The following is a 19,978-nucleotide window of genomic DNA, read 5'->3' as shown; positions in this document are numbered from 1 at the left end:
AGCTCTGAGCAATCATACTGCTCTCTTACATACAGTGCAACTCCTCCACCTTTCCTCCCGTATCTGTCCTTCCTGAACAGTTTAGACCCATCCATGACAGTGCTTCTGTCATGTGAACTACCCCACCAAGTTTCTGTTATTCCGATCACATCATAGTTCCTTGATTGTGCCAGGACTTCCTGCTTGTTTCCCAGGCTTTTGCGTTCGTGTACATGCACCTAAGATAACTAGTTATGGCAGGTGACGTTGTTGCAGCTCATCTTCAGGCTCCTTTTCTTAATGTAGGAGTAAGCTCAGTCTCTTGGGAAGACCCGCTGTGTATTGTTAGGTTTGGGTGATACTAGGTTCTATGCAGACCTGGGTGGAGAGTTTTTGCTCTGCCTTAGGCTTTGTTTAGTCCACTCTTGAGGCAGGGTGGGTTTTCAACAGCAAGGCACTGGTATTGGGTTGAGTTTCCTCGGTGAAGGGATTGACCTAGCTGCTGTTTGACTCTCTCATTTCAGAACTGATGTAAGCTATGCCTAGGATGCAGCCAGCCTCCCCGTCCCAATTCCTTTGGACTGAGAAGCCAACCTGCAAGGCCCAGGACATCTGCCACTTCTTGGCAGAGGGACGACACTGGTGTCAAAAGTAGGGGCAACTGTACGTTCTCTGCACTGTGCTTGCAATGAGTATGGAATGCTGACTGAACCGCTTTTCCTTGGAGAAAGCTAGATAGACATTTCCCACCTTAAGGTTTGGTGGGGGCTTGCTGTGCCTCACCTTTTTGCATGTCTCTGTGTTTCCTGGCTTCAGCTGAACTCAGAAGCAGAAGTAACAAGATACCCAGACACAGTCTGTTCTGGATCTGGGAGTGTGGGTGTGTGTGTATGTCAGCAGAAATCAGTCATTGCTGGAAATCTCAGCAAGAAATCTTGATCACAGGCTGAATGACCGGAATAAGCCTTCAGATTTGTAGATGTTAATCCCAGCCCGGACTCCAAAGCTCTTGAGGTTCACTGGCTGTGGCCAGCAAGCTGCCAGCAACTATCCAGACTGCCAAGTCAGGTGCCACAGTACAGTTGTTACAGCTATGGGAAGGAAGAGGCAAGGGAAGTGGGGGAAATGACATCCCTGAATGAAGACACCCGACTCCTGCCGGCACCAGCCCTGATCATGAAATTTGTAAAGAGAGAGATGGAAATTGCTTATTAGGTGGTTGAGGCAGCCACATATGGGGAACCTCAAAACATGACAAATTCAACTTTTATTTTTTTAAGGGACACTTGAGGCCTTCAGCCTATAAAATTCAAAGGCAAAAGTCCAGCAACATTGGTATCATAGGTATCCTTTCCTGGCTGTTTGCACAGCTCAGGATTCTGCGGGCTACAGTAAAGTCCTTGCTCTGTAGCTAAATGGAGGAATATTCCAACTCAAGAGAAAGAATTGCATGTGAATTGACTGCTTGAGGCAACATCAAGACAGAACCCCCACATCTCTCACTTCTCTAGGAATGGTGGGTATAATTGGTGGGTACAAATTAGAAGCCTCATATGACCTTCCTCAAAAACGCTGAGATCTGTTGTTGCCGCAGATGCATCTCACAGAAGAAAGGATGGGGTGAATGTCCAAGAAAGGAGCAGGGAAGATACAGAAAGAGCCCAAAAGAAAATAGGCTGCAGATATTCCCCTCTCCAAAGAGTTCTGAAGTCTCGGGAAAGCTGTGGCTATTAGCATTAAGGCAGCTCTCAGGCTGCTTAAAGGCAGCACTCCCACAACAGTTTTGTATAGTCCAAGGTTGATGAGACATATAACCAGGTCATGTTTTCGCCTGGGTGATTAGCACCAGTGTAGACAGAAGTTCTCTTGCCTTAGGCTATTTTGGGAAAACTGAGACAATTTTTCCAGCATTAGAGTAGGATGAATGGAAGTACTTAATTTTTTTAAATTAGCGCTTTTCCTTGTAACAGAAACATGATCATAAACCTTAGGGTTTCTTCCAAACATTTTGCTCCCCCCCCTTCCCAACCAACACCCCTTTTTAAACCATATTTTTAAAGCAATGGTGCCTTTTAAAAAAAACCAGTTCTGATTTCAGCACCCAGCAAATTGCGCCCTTCTGCTCACCCTGATTCGCAATCTATTCCACTGTCAAAGGCAGATGTGTTCCAAGGTAGAGCCACTGGAGCCAAATTCTGATTGCTGTTGGTGTAAAACACGTAGGACGGCTGCACAGAGCCAGTCCATGTACAGTGGCACCCCTTTGCCCAGTCATGTGAAGTTCAGAAGGCTGCAGCACTGGGAAGCAGCTAGCAGGGCTTGGCAGTTCAACTTCTGTGTGAACTCGAGGGAGTTGCCAGCCCAGCTGTTTTGCCTGGAAGAGAGGCTGGTAACAACTGTGAGATGTACATAGGGCTGAGAGCCACATATTCCCCCCTGGCTTTTCTGATCACAAGGAAACCTTAAAGGAAGGGAGTAGAGATGACTGACAGCTGGTGCACCTTTAGGGGCTTACAATGTTGCTCACCCTGGTACAGCTGCAATAGGCAAGTGTGGACACCTGTCATAGGTCATGGTTATCCTTCCACGAGGCAGCCTTCTCAACAATGCTAACACTTGACAGCTATTTGGGGACTAAGTAGCAAACAAAGATACGTGCCTTGAGACCCCACTGCAATAAACTTAAGTAAAACAGCCCTGAGCTCCCATTAGCTTCTTTAGTTATTGATCTGTATCCACAACAGTTCCATGGTATCTTTACAAGTGGTGTTTCAAGGTGTGGTATAACTAAACACGATACAGGGATCAGGAATTACAATACTTAAAGAATGAGGAATCCTTGTGGCACCTTAGAGACTAACCAATTTATTTGGGCATAAGCTTTTGTGGGCTAAAACCCACTTCATTGGATGCATGCAGTGGAAAATACAGTAGGAAGATATATATACACACAGGGGACATGAAAAAATGAGTGTTGCCATACTGACTATGAGGAGAGTAATCAGTTAAGGTGGGCTATTATCAGCAGGAGGGGGAAAAAAAGCTTTTGTAGTGATAATCAGGATGGCCTATTTCCAACAGTTGACAAGAAGGTGTGAGTAACAGTAGGGGGGAATTAGCAAGGGGGAATAGTTTTTACTTTGGGAGTGGATGGGTCATTACACAGTCTTTATTCAAGCCTAATTTAATGGCGTCCAGTTTGAAAATTAATTCCAGTTCTGCCATTTCTCCTTGGAGTCTGTTTCTGAAGTTTTTTTGTTGGAGTATTGTGACTTTGAGGTCTGTAATCAAGTGACCATGGAGGTTGAAGTGCTCTGTTTTTTTAATGTTATAATTCTTGGCATCTGATTTTTGTCCATTTATTCTTTTGTGTAGAGACTGTCTGGTTTGGCCAATGTACATGGCAGAGGGGCATTGCTGGCACATGATGGCGTATATCACGGCGGTAGATGTGCAGGTGAACGAGCCTCTGATCGTGTGGCTGATATGATTAGACTGGGAGTGGATGGGTCATTACACAAACTAAAATCTATGTCCCCATGCTAATTTCCCGCCCCTCCCCTCCACTCTTACTCACACATTCTTGTCAGCGGTTGGAAATGGGCCATCCTGATTATCACTACAAAAGATTTTTTTCCCCCTCCTGCTGATTATAACCCACCTCAACTGATTACTCTCGTTATAGTTAGTATGGCAACACCCATTTTTTCATGTCCTCTGTGTATATATATCTTCCTACTGTATTTTCCACTGCATGCATCTGATGAAGTGGGTTCTAGCCCACGAAAGCTTATGCTCAAATAAATTTGTTAGTCTCTAAGATGCCACAAGGACTCCTTATTCTTTTTGCTGATACAGACTAACACGGCTGCCCCTCTGAAACCATTTACAATACTTGTCATTTCAATTCCTTCAGCCTCACCTTAAATGAGAAGGTAAACTAGCCCTCCTCAAATTGTACCCGCTAGTTCTTTTCATATGATTTTAAAATCTCTATTTCTCATAGGCACAAGACTATAACTAGTAATAAGTCAAAGACCTTCAGATTCTGATTATAAAGAGCAGCTGGGAACATAAATAATGACAGTAACATAGATTGGAGCCATTTAAATCCTTAAGGGACAGACTTCTGGGTACACGTCTGGCTCTGTTGATCTGTTTCCTTATTTCCTCGTGCGGGTATTGTAGTTTTGAGAATGCTTGGTGGAGATTTTGTAGGTGTTGGTCTCTGTCTGAAGGGTTAGAGCAGATGCGGTTGTACCTCAGTGCTTGGCTGTAGACAATGGATCGTGTGATGTGTCCGGGATGGAAGCTGGAGGCATGAAGGTAGGTATAGCGGTCGGTAGGTTTTCGATATAGGGTGGTGTTAATGTGACCATCACTTATTTGCACCGTGGTGTCAAGAAAGTGGACCTCCCGTGTAGATTGGTCCAGGCTGAGGTTGATGGTGGGGTAGAAGCTGTTGAAATTGTGGTGGAATTTTTCCAGAATCTCCTTCCCATGGGTCCAGATGATGAAGATGTCATCAATGTAGCGTAGGTAGAGAAGGGGCGTGAATGGACGAGAGCTGAGGAAGCGTTGTTCCAGGTCGGCCATAAAGATATTGGCATATTGTGGGGCCATGCGAGTGCCCATAGCAGTGCCACTGATCTGGAGATATATATTGTCATCAAATTTGAAATAGTTGTGTGTAAGTATAAAGGCACAGAGCTCAGCAGCCAGTTGTGCTGTGGCATCGTCAGGGATAATGTTCCTGACAGCTTGTATTCCATCTGTGTGTGGGATGTTTGTGTAGAGAGCCTCTACATCCATGGTGGCTAGGATGGTGTTTTCTGGGAGGTGACCAATGCATTGTAGTTTCCTCAGGAAATCAGTGGTGTCACGGAGATAGCTGGGAGTGCTGGTGGCATAGAGTCTGAGTAGAGAGTCCATATATCCAGACAGATCAACAGAGCCAGACGTGTACCCAGAAGCCTCCTACTGCAAGACAAACCCAAGAAAGAAACCAACAGGACTCCACTGGCCATCACATACAGCCCCAAGCTAAAACCCCTCCAACGCATCATCAAGGATCTACAACCCATCCTGGACAATGATCCCACACTTTCACAGGCCTTGGGTGGCAGGCCAGTCCTTGCCCACAGACAACCTGCCAACCGGAAACATATTCTCACCAGTAACTGCACACAACACCATAAGAACTCTAGCTCAGGAACCAATCCATGCAACAAACCTCGATGCCAACTCTGCCCACAAATCTACACCAGCAACAACATCACAGGACCTAACCAGATCAGCCACACCATCACTGGTTCATTCACCTGCACATCCTCCAATGTAATATACGCCATCATATGCCAGCAATGCCCCTCTGCTATGTACATCGGCCAAACTGGACAGTCTCTACAGAAAAGGATAAATGGACACAAATCAGACATTAGGAATGGCAATATACAAAAACCTGTAGGAGAGCACTTCAACCTCCCTGGCCACACTATTGCAGACCTTAAGGTGGCCATCCTGCAGCAAAAAAACTTCAGGACCAGACTTCAAAGAGAAACTGCTGAGATTCAGTTCATCTGCAAATTTGACACCATCAGCTCAGGATTGAACAAAGACTGTGAATGGCTTGCCAACTACAGAACCAGTTTCTCCTCTCTTGGTTTTCACACCTCAACTGCTAGAACAGGGCCTCATCCTCCCTGATTGAACTGACCTCGTTATCTCTAGCTTGCTTGCTAGCATATATATACCTCCCCCTGGAAATTTCCACCACATGCATCTGAAGAAGTGGGTATTCACCCACGAAAGCTCATGCTCCAAAACGTCTGTTAGTCTATAAGGTGCCACAGGATTCTTTGCTGCTTTTACAGATCCAGACTAACACGGCTACCCCTCTGGTACGTGACACCATGTATTTGCAAACGTTGGGTCAGCTTCACTTTGAAAATCTGGTGCTAAAACATTAAGTAGACAGAACAAGTAAGCAGACAGAGTTCAAAAAAGAACTAGATACATTCATGGAGGATAGGTCCATCAATGGCTATTAGCCAGGATGGGCAGGGATGGTGTCTCTAGCCTCTGTTTGCCAGATGCTGAGAATGGGCAACAGGGGATGGATCACTTGATGATTACCTGTTCTGTTCATTCCCTCTGGGGCACCTGGCATTGGCCACTGTTGGAAGACAGGATACTGGCTAGATGGACCTTTGCTCTGACCCAGTATGACCGTTCTTATGTTCTTACATTCTTATTGTTTTCTCTTCCTGTTTAAATTATTTTCCCCTTTGATTTTATTCTATATACTTAAACTAGACATTGGTCATTTCCATAATTGTGCCACTTTTCCCCTTCATCTGCTCTTTAGTGCAACCTTTAAAAAGATGGGAAAGTAAAAGGAATTTGTGAATAGGTCATTGTATTATAAAATTTAAAAAATTCCCATTACTTCTCCTGTGTATCATTAAGCAAGCAAGCATGTGTTTAGCATCCAGAAGGTGGAACTCCCCTGTTGTGTTGCAGTACAAACAGGTCACTTTCTGTAGTACAATATTTAGCCTGGAAAGAAAAGGGACATCTTGTTGCTGAAAAAGAAAAGGATCAGTTCTAACAACCCCCAGCATATTCTTTCCATAGAGTCATAATGCTGCCTCTCCCACTCCAAGCGCATGAAGCACCTTAAAAATGTCAACTAGTGGAGCTTCAGTCCAGCTGTAAGTAAAAATTGTCCCTAATTTACAGTATAAGTGACTAGAGATGAGGAAATCTAGGTCCTAACTCCCATAGGTCTGCGTGTTAACTGTTAGACAATATTTTTTCTCTCCTCCTAGGACTAAGATTCATTTACCTCTGGGGTCCTGGATTCAAATCCTGCCTTTGGTCAAAAATGAAGATGAGTTTGCTGCACACATTCTAGTCCTTATGGATTTGTCTACATCATCTAACCATGGAGAGTCTCATAGCAAGCAAGGACCCAAATTCTATTCCCACTTAATTTAATACAAGCTTTGCCACTGAACTCAAAAGGGATCAGAATTGGACAGTGCTGCAGCCAGGATCACATGTGGGTAGCTCACAGAGCACCTGACTCTAGCCCATTTGTTCCATAAAAATTAATACAAACAGCACTGCCTGGAAAATCTGAAGCAGCTTCACATAAGATTAAATAATAAAATTCAATAAAAGAGGGGCTATTGCACTGGTTGTATGGTTTATATTTAATGCAATGAACCACTCTCCATTTTTAGCTGCCTCTTAATTTTCAATATGCCAATCAATTTTGCACTGATAGCACAGAACTGAATCATAAAAATGTTCATGGAGGAAAGTTGGACATGTAACCGCCATGTAAGACACAACTGGGACTTTCACAACCGGAGAAGTTGTTGGAGGCAGTCTGAGATAAGCACATTAGCTAGACGTTTCTGCCAAAATCAGGTCAATAGTCAGTAGAAAAACCACTTGCCTCAAAAGTAATAGTTTCCATTGAGAAACCACACAAGCAAATAATGAGAGAGAAATATTGGAGCATAAAATGAGGTATTGAATTTGAGTTTACGCAATAAGTCAGGCTTCATGCTGAACCACGGCCTGGCTTGGTGCTGATCATCTGCCCTTGTTCAGGGTTTGCTGATTAAAATGGAGTCTATTTTCAAAAAAGAGAAAGGGATGGTTCAAAGGACACCACAGCTTTCTGAGATTTATTCAGATTTAAGCTCTGATGAAGTCCAAGACATACAGACACATGCTAAGTGAGTAAGAACAACAACAGATGTACAGACTTCACACCTAACAACAATTGCCAAAGCCCTGGTAACTGCTGCTGAGTAATTGTATCCCCATTTTACAGCTTGGGCTGCCTGCTCAAAGGATAGTCGAAGGATTATTTCTGAATCTGTCCATCAGAATTTTAAGCAGCAAAGCCTCTTTTTCCAGATCCAATCTCTGTGGCTGGCTCTTGCACCTGTAGCTATGTTGCAAGCTGCAGGCTGTCCCTCCTCAGTTTCCCCTGTAACCCGCTAGTGAATTTGTCTCATACCTTCTTCCTCCACAGCTTGTCAACGGGCTCCAGCGTTGACCCCTCTTGTTCCGCTTCGATGAAGAACAATGGTGGAAGCACCGAGACAGAACTTCCCCAGTACACGACTTTTCTGCATCTGTAGGAGGCCAGCAGATGGCACAGAGGAAGGGAATTAGAGTTCAGCTGGACTGCACAGAGTTACCTTCTGTCATATCATATTTCTGCACAGCCACCACATGCCCAGACATAAGACACAGAAAATCTGTGGTTCAACTACTCTTAACACCTTTTCTACATGTGAACAGTCCCAGGGCTAAGGCCTAATTCTCTTCCGTCTTATCTGGTTCACTGCACCATAATAGTTCCTTCACATTAAAAATTACACCTAATTCTTGTGACAAAGTCAGGCCCAGCAGCTGCAGGAGGGTCTGGGAAAACAGATATGTTAGCCCTAGAATGCTAAAGGCCCTTTTTCTGACAAGCCGGGAAGCGGTTACTTCAGGTCAGTTAGGGACACCCGAGTCCAACTAAGGGCTGCCTGACACCTATTAAAACCTCTCTCCTGGTGAGGGGTGGGGACAAACTGCTGCGAGGCTGGCGGCAGCAGGGAGATCTGCTTCTCCTGCGTGAGAGACTGTGCTCCTCCCCATAGGGAAGACACCCAAACCCAGGGCTTGTTTAGGGGTAGGATTGACATCCCAGGGCCAGCGACAGGGCAACATACACCTGCCCCAGTGAGAGGGGCAGGGAAAGTTGTTCCCATTGTTTGGTGCATAATAGACTTGTTTCCCTTTGTTTGGCAGAGGAACACTCCTCAGGACTGCCCCGAGGCCTACCAGGAAGGCTCTGAGAAACAAGCCCCAAAGAGGGAAAACAGACACGCTCCAGAGTAGGGCTGATTTACCCCAGGCCCTGTCCGTGCCAGAGGAGGGAGTACTAGGTCCAGCAAGGCAGAAGGGGTGCCATGCTATGTTCCCAATTGCAAATTTGCATATACGCTTGTGGTACTGTAACCCCTAACACTTCCTGCATTTGGCTCTTAAGAGGAAGGAATGAGAGAAGTCTAGGCAAGACACCTAAAAAAAAACATGTGAAGAAATTCTTTCTGTATATTACAGGACTCTGAATAGAAAATTCCATTGTGAAGGCTAATCTCCGGCAAGTTCCCCTTTTTGGATGGAAATAAAAAGAAGAATCATTCAAGCTGCATTCAGTCTAACAGAGGCCAAGATGAAGAAGCTGGCTGTAGTCCTGGCAATATCCCTGATTGTAACTGACCTCACTCCCCTGACTGGTGAGTAACTTTTCCTACTAGAACTTCACTGTCTTGCAATAATTGGCTTTTAAAAGGATGTAATCTTCACCATGAACCTGTCAGTAAGCCCTATAAGCTATGACTCTCCTTTTGGCTTGCATGCGATTCCTATCCCATCGATTAGTAAGGCCCTGATTCTGAAAGCTGAACTGCGCAGGCAGATTCTCATACCCATGGCCAGATCCAGACAGTGCCACACCATGGACATCTCCATTTCGGTGTGGGGGGTATGCAAGACTGGAGCCTATACTTGTATCCCTTTTTACATGACATTGTGTCATAATGGAATATACAAACCAGTAAATAGGACTATCTACACACACACACTATTTATAGTACTTTCTAGCCCAAGCCCATGTACAGTACTCCTTATTTTGCTTGTCTCCTTATAACATCCAAAATAAGACATCTTTGAAAATATTAATGCAACACTGCAAATGAGACAGTGCATACTGTATTTTTAATTAACCAGTTTTAAATGTTAGTTACAATGAAACTATATTTTGACATAAACGATGTAACTGGGGAAAAGGCTTGTGATTTCTCATATGGGGAGTAAATTAATATTTCTCTCTCATGCCTCCTACAGTAATTTTCCCTCTCTACAACTCTAGGCAGGGAGAGATTATTGGTTCATTTTGGTTCACCAATACTGCCACACCTTTTTTACCCTCTTAACTGGGCAAAATGAGATTATGATGTTCCACCCAGCCTCTTTAAAATTCCACAATTCTATTTCTAATCAAATTTGTCTGAACCATTTTTTGTTAGTGACTTTGAATAAGAAACTTAATATGACAATTTATGAATTACATGCAGCAGTCTGGGAGTCAGCTGCCAACTCAAATCATTTTACTGGTGAAACAGATGTCAAAGCATTCAGTTTTAACATCTAGCGTATAGCATAACCACAGAAACTGGGGTCCTTGATGTTTGGTTTTCTTACCTGGAACTCTAAACTAAGAGTTAGGGCTTGACACCTGCTACTACTGAAGCCAATTGGAATTTTGCCATGGAGTCCTATGCGAGCAGGATTGGGCCTGTAATGATACTGGAAAAATTAACCTACTGCATGCTAAGGAGGAGTACCTAATTAGTCAAAGAAAATATCAAGGCATCAGTAATATTGACCCTGATCCTGCAGAAACTTACACATGCCTGTCTTTATGCACTGCGAGTAGACAACTTCATTGAAGTCAATGGCACTGCTAACATTATTTTAAGTTAAGCATGTGCGTATACCTTTGTGGGACTGGCGCTGTCGATAATACTTTAAATCCCCAAATGCTGACTCCTCTCACCTCTTCTCCTTTCTTGCAGTTGTCTTTTACACTCTGTCACTTCACTGCAATAACATTGCAAAATGAATTATTACTGTAACAATTATTCTTGTATTATACTTTTTAAAGTACTAGTCACTTATTTTGTACATAATGGTGGAACTAATGGACTGTGTAAAACACTGGGTAAATTTTCAGAAGTGCCTATATTCAAAAGTGACTTAAGTGTTTGAGAGATTGGTTCCCATTGAGTTTCATCTCCTAATTGCCTGCTTCGTTAAAAATGGGCCTTAGCTTCTGAAATAAAAACCCTTATTACTGAAACTAAACTAAATATTTAAAGTAATATTACATGGACGGTTATTATGTCTTGGTTAAACTTAACACAATTTAACTCAAACATGGAAAAGTCTATTATAACAAAACTAATGATTTTTTGGCTGAACCAAAAGGCAAACATTTTCATTATAAAAAAAAAATCCAACTCACTAGAACTGAAGGAAAAAGTTAGAGCTTGTTTATTTTGGGGAGAGCAGGAAAGAAGCAGCTTAAGCACTTGGAAGACTAATTTCCACTTAAATAGGTCTGGTCTATACTTAAAATTTAGATCAACCTAGCTGCATCACACAGGGGTGTGAAAAACTCACACTCCTGACTGCCATAGTTATGGCAATCTAATGTCCAATGAGAAGGGACTAGGGCAATGGAAATGTTTCTGTTGACCTTTCTACTGCCGTTCACAGAGATGACGCTGACAGAAAACCCCTTCTGTCGATATAGGAAGCTTCTATGCTACAGCACGACACTGCATAATGGCGCACTGCAACTGCAGTGTAGACATGACTTTAGGCTCCACATTTCAGTGTCTATCTCCAATTTTAACCTTCTTCCAAACTAGTTACCTCTAATGCAGGGGTAGGCAACCTATGGCACATGTGCCGAAGGCGGCACACGAGCTGATTTTCGTTGTCACTCACTGCCTGGATCCTGGCCACTGGTCGGGGGGCTCTGCATTTTAATTTAATTTTAAATGAAGCTTCTTAAACACAGCCCTGTAATAGGCATAGAATAAATGTATTATTCCATGGCATAGAATAAATGTATTATTAATTACTTGTCTTATGTTAGAGTCTAGAAGTCAGGGCACCAATGTGCTAGGCACTGTACAAGCAAAGAGCTAGATTATGAGCTCTTCAGGGCAGGGACTAAGTTGAAGACTGTAGACAACCGATAAATACAAACAAACCAACCTGCGGCATAAGGAAATGATACTACTGAACATGATAAACGCTGCTCATAGCATAAGAGCTATCTAACCATTGTCAAGTGTTGTAGGTATCATGAAAGAGAGAGTGTGTTTGAAGGAGGACAACAAAATACCCTTAACTCCCATCCCACTTTCCCTCACATGGCTATGGCTGATAGTCAGAAAGACAGTGATGTACATTCAACGGTTATTTTCATTAGTATTTATTGGTTTTGAGGCTAGGTTATTTTTGATGTGCTCTCCGTAGTAGCTTAGAATGGGTTTGGGCCTTGGCAATTTTTGGCTAACAGAGACAAATAGATGGTTTTGTTCAATGCTTCCTGTTGCAGGTCTACCTATGGAAAGCCTTCTAACCAACCAGAGATGCAGATGCCGCAAGCAAACCTCAGATGTCATCAGTGCTTCGAAGATTCGTTTTATTGAGGTGATTCCTCAGGGGATTCAGTGTAGAAGGAAGGAGATTATGTAAGTGGGAACTCCAATGACCCTCAATTTATTCTATTTCTTTTGTCATTCATTCACTGAATAGTTTGTGTGATCAGTTTTCTATCCAGGGGTTGGTTATACATGTCTTGCCTCAGCTCTTGAGATCCTGCCAGGCTTCTTGTAGATTAACTGTAACAGATTCCACTGAACCGAGACCTCCATGCAAGAAGAGGCAAGAATTGCTCCTAGCCAGGATGTGCCATGCCTCTATTCACTTTAATGGGGTGGTGACCTCTGAATCCTCACTAACCTAGTCTAAAGTAAGGGAAGGTGCATTTTAAAATGTATGAGGTCTTGTTTCTTTGACATCTGCCATCTTGGCCAACATACCAGATACTGAACTGGGCAGCTCCAGAGCTAAACACAGGAGTCTCTACAGCGTGAGTTAAAATGCCAGATTATGTAGCTAGGGGCCATAATGAACTCGCACCGAGCACTGGGTTACATCTGCACACACAAGTTGCACTGGTTTCACTAAAATAGTATGAGCCTGATTTAGCTGAGCCCAGGGCAAGTCCATATGTACATTTACAAGACACACTTATAATTGATTTAAAACTGGTTATACCAGTATGACCTACCTGTAAACTGACTGTGGTAAGTTAAACTGACAAGAGCCATGTTTACATCAAGTTAACACCTTATCCACAGAGGGGTTTGCATCAGTTTAAAATCACACTAGGGTTGCCACCTTTGAAATGCAAAAAACCCAGCACCTATCCACCCCACCCCAAACCACAAGGCAATTCCACAACCACTCTCCCCTCCCCCGAAACCTATACTCACTCTTGTGTGACTCAAATCCTCTCTCACACACATGCTCTGTGCACTTGCATGTTGGTGGGCAACCAGCTGTTGTGTTTCGGCAGTTTTGATCTGTTATCTCAAAGTGCGGAAGTGGGAACACGGCAGAATCTTTAGCTGGCCACAGAAACTTTTCTCATTTGATATCTCAGTGCACTGTGATGATTATGCAGATCTTTAGACCCATGTAAAAGAAAAAAAAACCCAGCAGATTTATTTATTTTCCTGGCAACTGTCAAATCCATTTAAAAAACAGCCAGGCGTGTCAAATAACCAACCTCTGCCCTGTGCTCAGGGGATCTAGGATCCGTCTCTGTAGCTCAGGGGGTGAGGTAACCCTAAATTGCATATTTAGTTAAAATGGGACTGCATGGGCCTGGTACACCCTCAAAAATTATAGCAGATAGAGCTATTTCAGTTAAGGGGTGTGATTTTTTTTTTTTAACTGAAATAGTTTTACCAGTACAAGCCCTAGTATGCGTCAGTCATATCAGTATAAAGGTGCCTCAGACCAGTATGGGCTATTCCCATTCCTTGTACTTGAATAGCTATACCAGGGCTTGTCTACATCAGAAAGTTGCAGCGCTGGTGAGGGAGTTACAGCGCTGCAACTTTGAAGGTGTACACATCTGCAGGGCACCACCAGCGCTGCAACTCCCTGTTTGCAGCGCTGGCCGTACTCCCGTTTTGTCTCGGGTGTAGAGGATCCAGCGCTGGTGATCCAGCGCTGGTAATCCAATGTAGACAGTTACCAGCGCTTTTCTTGACCTCCGTGGAAGGAGGAAGCCTCTGGTAATCAAGCTGGTTTCCTTTCCCGGTTTGCTCTCTCGGTCCCGGAGCCAGCCAGCAAACCGCGGGGAAGGAGACCTGCTTGCTCGGGGTTCCAGGACCGAGAGAGCAAACCGGGAAAGGAAACCAGCTTCGCCGCGGTTTGCTCTCTCGGTCCCGGAGCCAGCCAGCAAACCGCGGGGAAGGAGACCTGCTTGCTCGGGGTTCCGGGACCGAGAGAGCAAACCGGGAACGCCGCGGTTTGCTCTCTCGGTCCCGGAGCCAGCCAGCAAACCGCGGGGAAGGAGACCTGCTTGCTCGGGGTTCCGGGACCGAGAGAGCAAACCGGGAACGCCGCGGTTTGCTCTCTCGGTCCCGGAGCCAGCCAGCAAACCGCGGGGAAGGAGACCTGCTTGCTCGGGGTTCCAGGACCGAGAGAGCATACCGGGAAAGGAAACCAGCTTCGCCGCGGTTTGCTCTCTCGGTCCCGGAGCCAGCCAGCAAACCGCGGGGAAGGAGGCCTCAGTGTGTAAGGGCAGGCTTTAGCTTCCAAGTTTCAAAGAAGTGCCATTTCAAAACATTTCAACAGTGAGAGCAGCTCCTTAAAAAGAGAGGAGAGCCCAGAGCAGAAGATGACCAACTAACTTTTTTTTTTTTTAACAGCGCTTAATTAAAACACATTAGCCACACAAGGAACCCACAGATGCTTTTTCCTAGTCTAGACAAGGTCGGTGTCTCAGGGCTTGCCTACACACAAAATGTTTCCAGTTATATCTGAGTAGTTAAACCTCTATAGCCATACTGGTATAACTCCCTGCACAGACACTTTTAATCCAGAATAAGAGTAGCTTTCTCCAATTCAGTTTGAACTCCTTCCAAAGTGACATAAACTAAACCAGAAAAAGCTGCTTCTATTCCAATTAGACTGGGCATGCGGGGAGTTATACCAGTTAAACTTTTAAAGTTTTAAATTCACATTTTAGCTGACAGTGGTATAAATTTCCAGTGTAGACAAGCTCTGGCGCAAACCCCTCTGTGGACACTGTGTTCACTTGATGTAAACATGGCTCGTCAGTTTAATTTAGGCCGTATCTGCACTCAGGAATAGCTCTGTCTGAGCATGCACCTGCACCTGCGTTCACCTCTAAGTGTTTGTGGCCCCAGTGGAGCTCAACTTAATTAGTTGCCAGTTAATTCAAGTTAGCTCGCACCTTTGTAAATGCTAATTTAGACGCTGTCACCCCCACACCACCTGGGAGCAGTGCTCTGTCCCATTTAGTGGTCCGAGACCACTTCAATGGAGAGGTAAAATGAGTGTTCTACAGCCTTAGCTACCAGCCCATTGGCTTTTAGCTCATGCTGTAGAGGCTCATGAACTAAGCTGCAGAGATCCCCGGTTCAATCCTGCCCACAGACGACAGCAGGGTCAGTCAGTGTTACAAGTGCACAGATTTTTGTGGTTTACTGTAGGGCTCTGCCTGGGGTACATCACAACTGTGTGTGTCCTGGAACAAACGTTTGCGAAGAGTATCTAACCTAGCATTTACAGAGGAGCTGGCTCAATTGGTTCTTTGCCAATGGTTACTCGAGTTACAACACAGCCATAAACTCCTCTCTCTACCTACCCTAAGTGTAAACAAAGATAGTCAGAGATTTGCACCAATTTTGCTAGTCAGGATTTAACCTTGCTTAAAATAAGGTAAAGCCTGCTTAGCTGAAAGCCCCTTGTACGCGTTTGTCTACATTCAGGGCTTGGCTACACTTGCGAGTTAGAGCGCATTAAAGCAGCCCTGGGAGCCCTAGCTCACTCCCTGTCCACACTGGCAAGGCAGGTAGAGCGCTCTGACTCCACGGCTAGAGCGCTCCTGGTACTCCACCTCGGCGAGAAGATTAACACTTGGTGCGCCTTGGCTGAAACGCCCAGGCGCCAGTGTGAACGAGGTGTTGCATTACTGCGCTCTGATCAGCCTCCAGAAACATCCCATAATCCCCTTAAGTCAAGTGGCCACTCTTGTCATTGTTTTGGAATTCCTGCAGGAATGCAGATATGCCCTTTGATAACTCTGTTTGACAGCCAGGTGCTTATCTGCTCCGGGACAAAACAGCCATTACAGTGGAATGCTGTGTGAGAGAGGCAGGGGTGGAGGGGGAGTGTGTTGCTATCTGAACTTACAAGACAGCATGCTGACATGCTCTCAGCACCCCAAAAACGCACTCTCTCTCCCCCCACATACACACAAAACACTCCCTGTCACACTCCACCCCGCCCGCCAGTAGCATAGCTAAGGGGAAGCGGGGGCAGCGGCCACTTCCACACTGAGCACAAGTGGCACGTTGTCAATTTCTTGATGTCTTTGTACTCACCCGGAGAGTGATGATTAAAAAAAAAAAAAAAAAGCACTGTGGTGCTTTTATTTTACTCACCTGGCGGTGCTCTGGGTCTTCAGCAGCATTTCGGCAGCAGGCCCTTCACTCGCTTGCGTGCTTGGGCAGCATTTCGGTGGCGGGACCTTCAGTGCAAGTGAAGATCCTGCCCTCAAAGAGCCTACCCCCCCAGGGGGCCGCCAGGTGAGTAAAAGTGCCGCAGCAGCTGGGCCCTTTTATTTTTGTATTGCTCCACCTGGCTACCCCACTGCCCACTCCCTCATTTGAAAAGCACATTGCAGCCACTTGCATGCTGGGATAGCTACCACAATGCACTGCTCTCTGTGGCCACTGCAAGAGCTGCTAATGTGGCCACGCCAGTGCGCTGGCAGCTGTCAGTGGGGACAGACTGCAGCGCTTTCCCTTCTCAGCTGTACAAAGGCAGGTTGAACTCATAGCGCTGTACAGCTGCAAGTGTAGCCATGCCCTTAGGCTATATCTTCACTGCAGAGTGAGCTGGGGTGAATAGCAACTGGGTCAGCCATGCCCAGGTGTAAGCAACCACAGTGCAAAGTCACACCAAAATGTACTGTCCTCATTAGTCCTGTGCTCCCCCGTGTGTCACCCAGACCATGGTTCTTGTGCTGCAGTAAGAGCGATGTTGTTTGAGCTGCTCTAGGAATCTTTTCCAATGAATTGTGGGAGAACTTGTCTGTCCTTCTGAGCACCCAGGGATAATTGTGAGACGGCCTTAAGGACTATCAGCACGTGAGAGGTTTAGCCTGCACCTTGGCTGTAAAGTGGGTGTGTTACCGGCCTGAGTGAAAGCAACACCTGAGATTTAACCCACACCCGCAGCTGGGCCAGCTAGCCCGGGTTTAGAGCATCACCACCAAACCTGGGTCAGAGCTTTGTGTGTGGACAGCAGGAGGGTGGGGGCACAACCCACGTAAGAACCCAAGTTAACTCTGAGTGAAGATACGCCCTTAGGGGGTCAGCACCGGTGCACTACACTGAATGCTGAAATTGCCAGTTCCACACACCCGAGCCCAGCTCCCACTTAAACACTGCAGGATTACTCTTCTGCAGTGGTGGATTAGCCATTGGGCTAATGGCACCTGTACCCAGGGGCCCCAACCAATTGGGTGGTCCTGGAAAAATTCATGCCCCCGCACTCTGACCTGCTCCGCTGGCGCTTCTGTGCCAGGGAGTAGGGGAAGCCCCCATGCCCTGACCCTGCTCCCCAGCAGGAGTGCCAAGCAGGGTGGGGAATGAGAGGGCTGCAGGCTAAAAGGGGGGGGGGCACTTGATCTGGCCCATGGCCCCACAGAACTGCAATCTGCCTCGGCTCTTCTTGCTAGGTGACCTCCTGGAAGATTTCCCAAGGGTTGATATTATGAGAAGCTAAAATGACCCCATTATGTTTCAGACTTACTCTGAAGAATACACAGAAAGTCTGCGTGTATCCCAATGCCCCGTGGATCCAGCTATTGCTCCGTAAGCTGACGCAGAGGTACTGTATGTGCATTAGCTAATCGCCACCTGTCGGTGGGCACCTCAGGGATGAAAGTAACTTAAAGGACTTGCCTGTACGCCGGAGTCCTGAGGGAGGCGTGGCCTCAACCACAAGAGGCGGGGCCTTTCGAGATTTAAAGGCCATGGGGCTCTGGCTGTGGCTGTAGTCTTTAAATCACCCCGAAGCTACCAGGTGAAGAGGTGGCTGGGAGCCCCAGGGTGAATTAAAGGGCCCAGGGCACCAGTCACTGCAGAGCTCCGGGCCCTTTAAATCACCACTATGGGGAGCACTGGGCCCTTTAAATCACCCCAGGGTGGCAGGGCTCGGGCTAGGGCTGGGGTAGTGACGGCAGGGCTTGAGCAGCACTTTAAAGGGCCTGGGGCTCCCCGCAAGGGCTGGACCTCTGGGACCTTTAAATCTCTGCCCGAGCCTGGCTGCTGGAGCTCTGGCAGTGATTTAAAGGGCCCGGTGCTCCCCACAGCGGCTGGAGCCCTGGGCCCTTTAAATCACTGCCGGAGAAGCTGGTCCAGTCCAGCACGGCATACTGGACCGTACTGGCTTACTTTCACCTCTGGGGCACCTTGAGAAAGAGATGCAAGAATACACAGCAAAATAGTTTGTTTTTCTGGCTCACCAGTTCAAACTGAAAAACAGCCAGGGGTCTAAAGATGACAGAGAGGAGTCTAATCATACGCAAGTCTCTTTTGCTGCCACTCGACAGTCAGAAGAATCTAGCAATGTGTTATTTTCTGCCACTTCAAATTCTCTCCCCCTACAGAGACCAGCCCCTAACGCTATTGTGAACCATTAAACAGCTGCTACATTCTACACTTGAGGGAGAAGTATTTCAGTGGGGGATTTATTGTGTGTAAAGCACTTTGAGGGTGGGGCAGGTGGATGAGAAATATCATTAGGCAAATGCTAGGTGTCGATCAACAAAAAAGCTTGGAAATGATGGTTTCTTTCCCTAACGTCTATGCTTCAGAAACAGTCGCCTGGATAATTAATTTAAATTCCCCGTATCACAACTAGCGTTCAAACATCACAAGCACCACAGTGATAGGAACAGAGCACGAACATCCTCCAGTTCAGACACTATAAATTGCCATTTGTAGTTTGCAGTAACTGACTCCTGGTTTGGATAATTTTAAGTAACTACAAATATTTACTGCCTTATTTATAAAAAAAAACAATAACTTTTTTCTCTCTCAATACAGTAATAGCATCAGCGCAGTGCAATTCTTTGACTGATTTTTCCCAGCAAAGGAAACCGACCAGATGCAGGCTTACTAATGGACTGAAATTCCTTTCCTGGAAAGCAACGATTCACCGATTTCCCAGCTACTATTACTTCTTTGTTATACTATTTTTTACTCTACTAAGCATGTTTAAGGGCTGCAGTTTGAAAATCTATGGTTACTTGTGGTTGCCCTCATCAATCTCAGGGGAAAGAGTATGGATTTGTGCCTATTTTGATTGGAACAGTAAGCATGAACTCTGCCTTGTGAATGCTTAATATTTCTGTTGAGACAAATACTGTGATGAGCTTAGCTCCAAATATGTTGCGGAGAGGATTGAAGTGGACCCTCCCTATTCCTGCATAAGTTAACTATGAAATAATTAGTAAGTGTACTACTCTACCCTATATCACAGGGTAAAATTCATCTTCTTCAGCTGTCAGTAAAAGTGTATCGCTCCCCTCCTGCTAGCTCTCGCTCTGGTACTTGGCACCTCCTTTCAAGCGCTCTATAACTCTGTCCCCCCACCCTCAACTCCACCAGTGCTTCCACCAAATGTCTTGAACAACTGCCTCCGTGTCGTCTTCCATGTGGCCCCCTAGGCACGGTATGACCTCTGAAAGTCCATCTGCAAAGCTGTAAGGATAAGACCTTTGTCTGTAGCCATATTGCAAGGCTGTAAGGATAAGACCTTTGTCTGTAGCAATATTGCAAGGCGTAAGGCCTTCGTCTGCAGTCAGGTTAAAAGAACAGCAGCCATTCGCTGAGAAGCAGGAAGTCGCATCCGCGCATTCCATCTATTCCATTAAAACAATGTAATATTGGGCTGTTAAGAAGGAGACCCTGTCCTAATGGCACCCACTATCATCAGATAAAGAAACAGATCTTAAGATGGTTAAAGAAAACGTAGTTTGACAGCCGTATCAATAGCGGTGGTTGTG

At 45.6% G+C, this 19,978-nt stretch overlaps 1 protein-coding gene across 1 annotated transcript; it reads left to right on the top strand.

The window, feature by feature from the left end:
- Nucleotides 1-528: 528 nt before the first annotated feature.
- Nucleotides 529-19,132, top strand: LOC115652434 (C-X-C motif chemokine 13-like). The gene is made up of 5 exons (XM_030564438.1): nt 529-630; nt 9,118-9,293; nt 12,191-12,326; nt 17,713-17,796; nt 19,017-19,132. The coding sequence occupies exons 2-5, from the start codon at nt 9,176-9,178 to the stop codon at nt 19,048-19,050; spliced, it is 372 nt and encodes a 123-aa protein (XP_030420298.1). The 5' UTR covers nt 529-630; nt 9,118-9,175; the 3' UTR covers nt 19,051-19,132.
- Nucleotides 19,133-19,978: the final 846 nt, after the last annotated feature.

The sequence above is a fragment of the Gopherus evgoodei genome, chromosome 5 (genome assembly GCF_007399415.2).
Source record: "Gopherus evgoodei ecotype Sinaloan lineage chromosome 5, rGopEvg1_v1.p, whole genome shotgun sequence".
Lineage (NCBI taxonomy): Eukaryota > Metazoa > Chordata > Testudines > Testudinidae > Gopherus > Gopherus evgoodei.
Note: the sequence above shows the minus strand (reverse complement) of the source record. Positions and strands in the feature narration are given on the sequence as shown.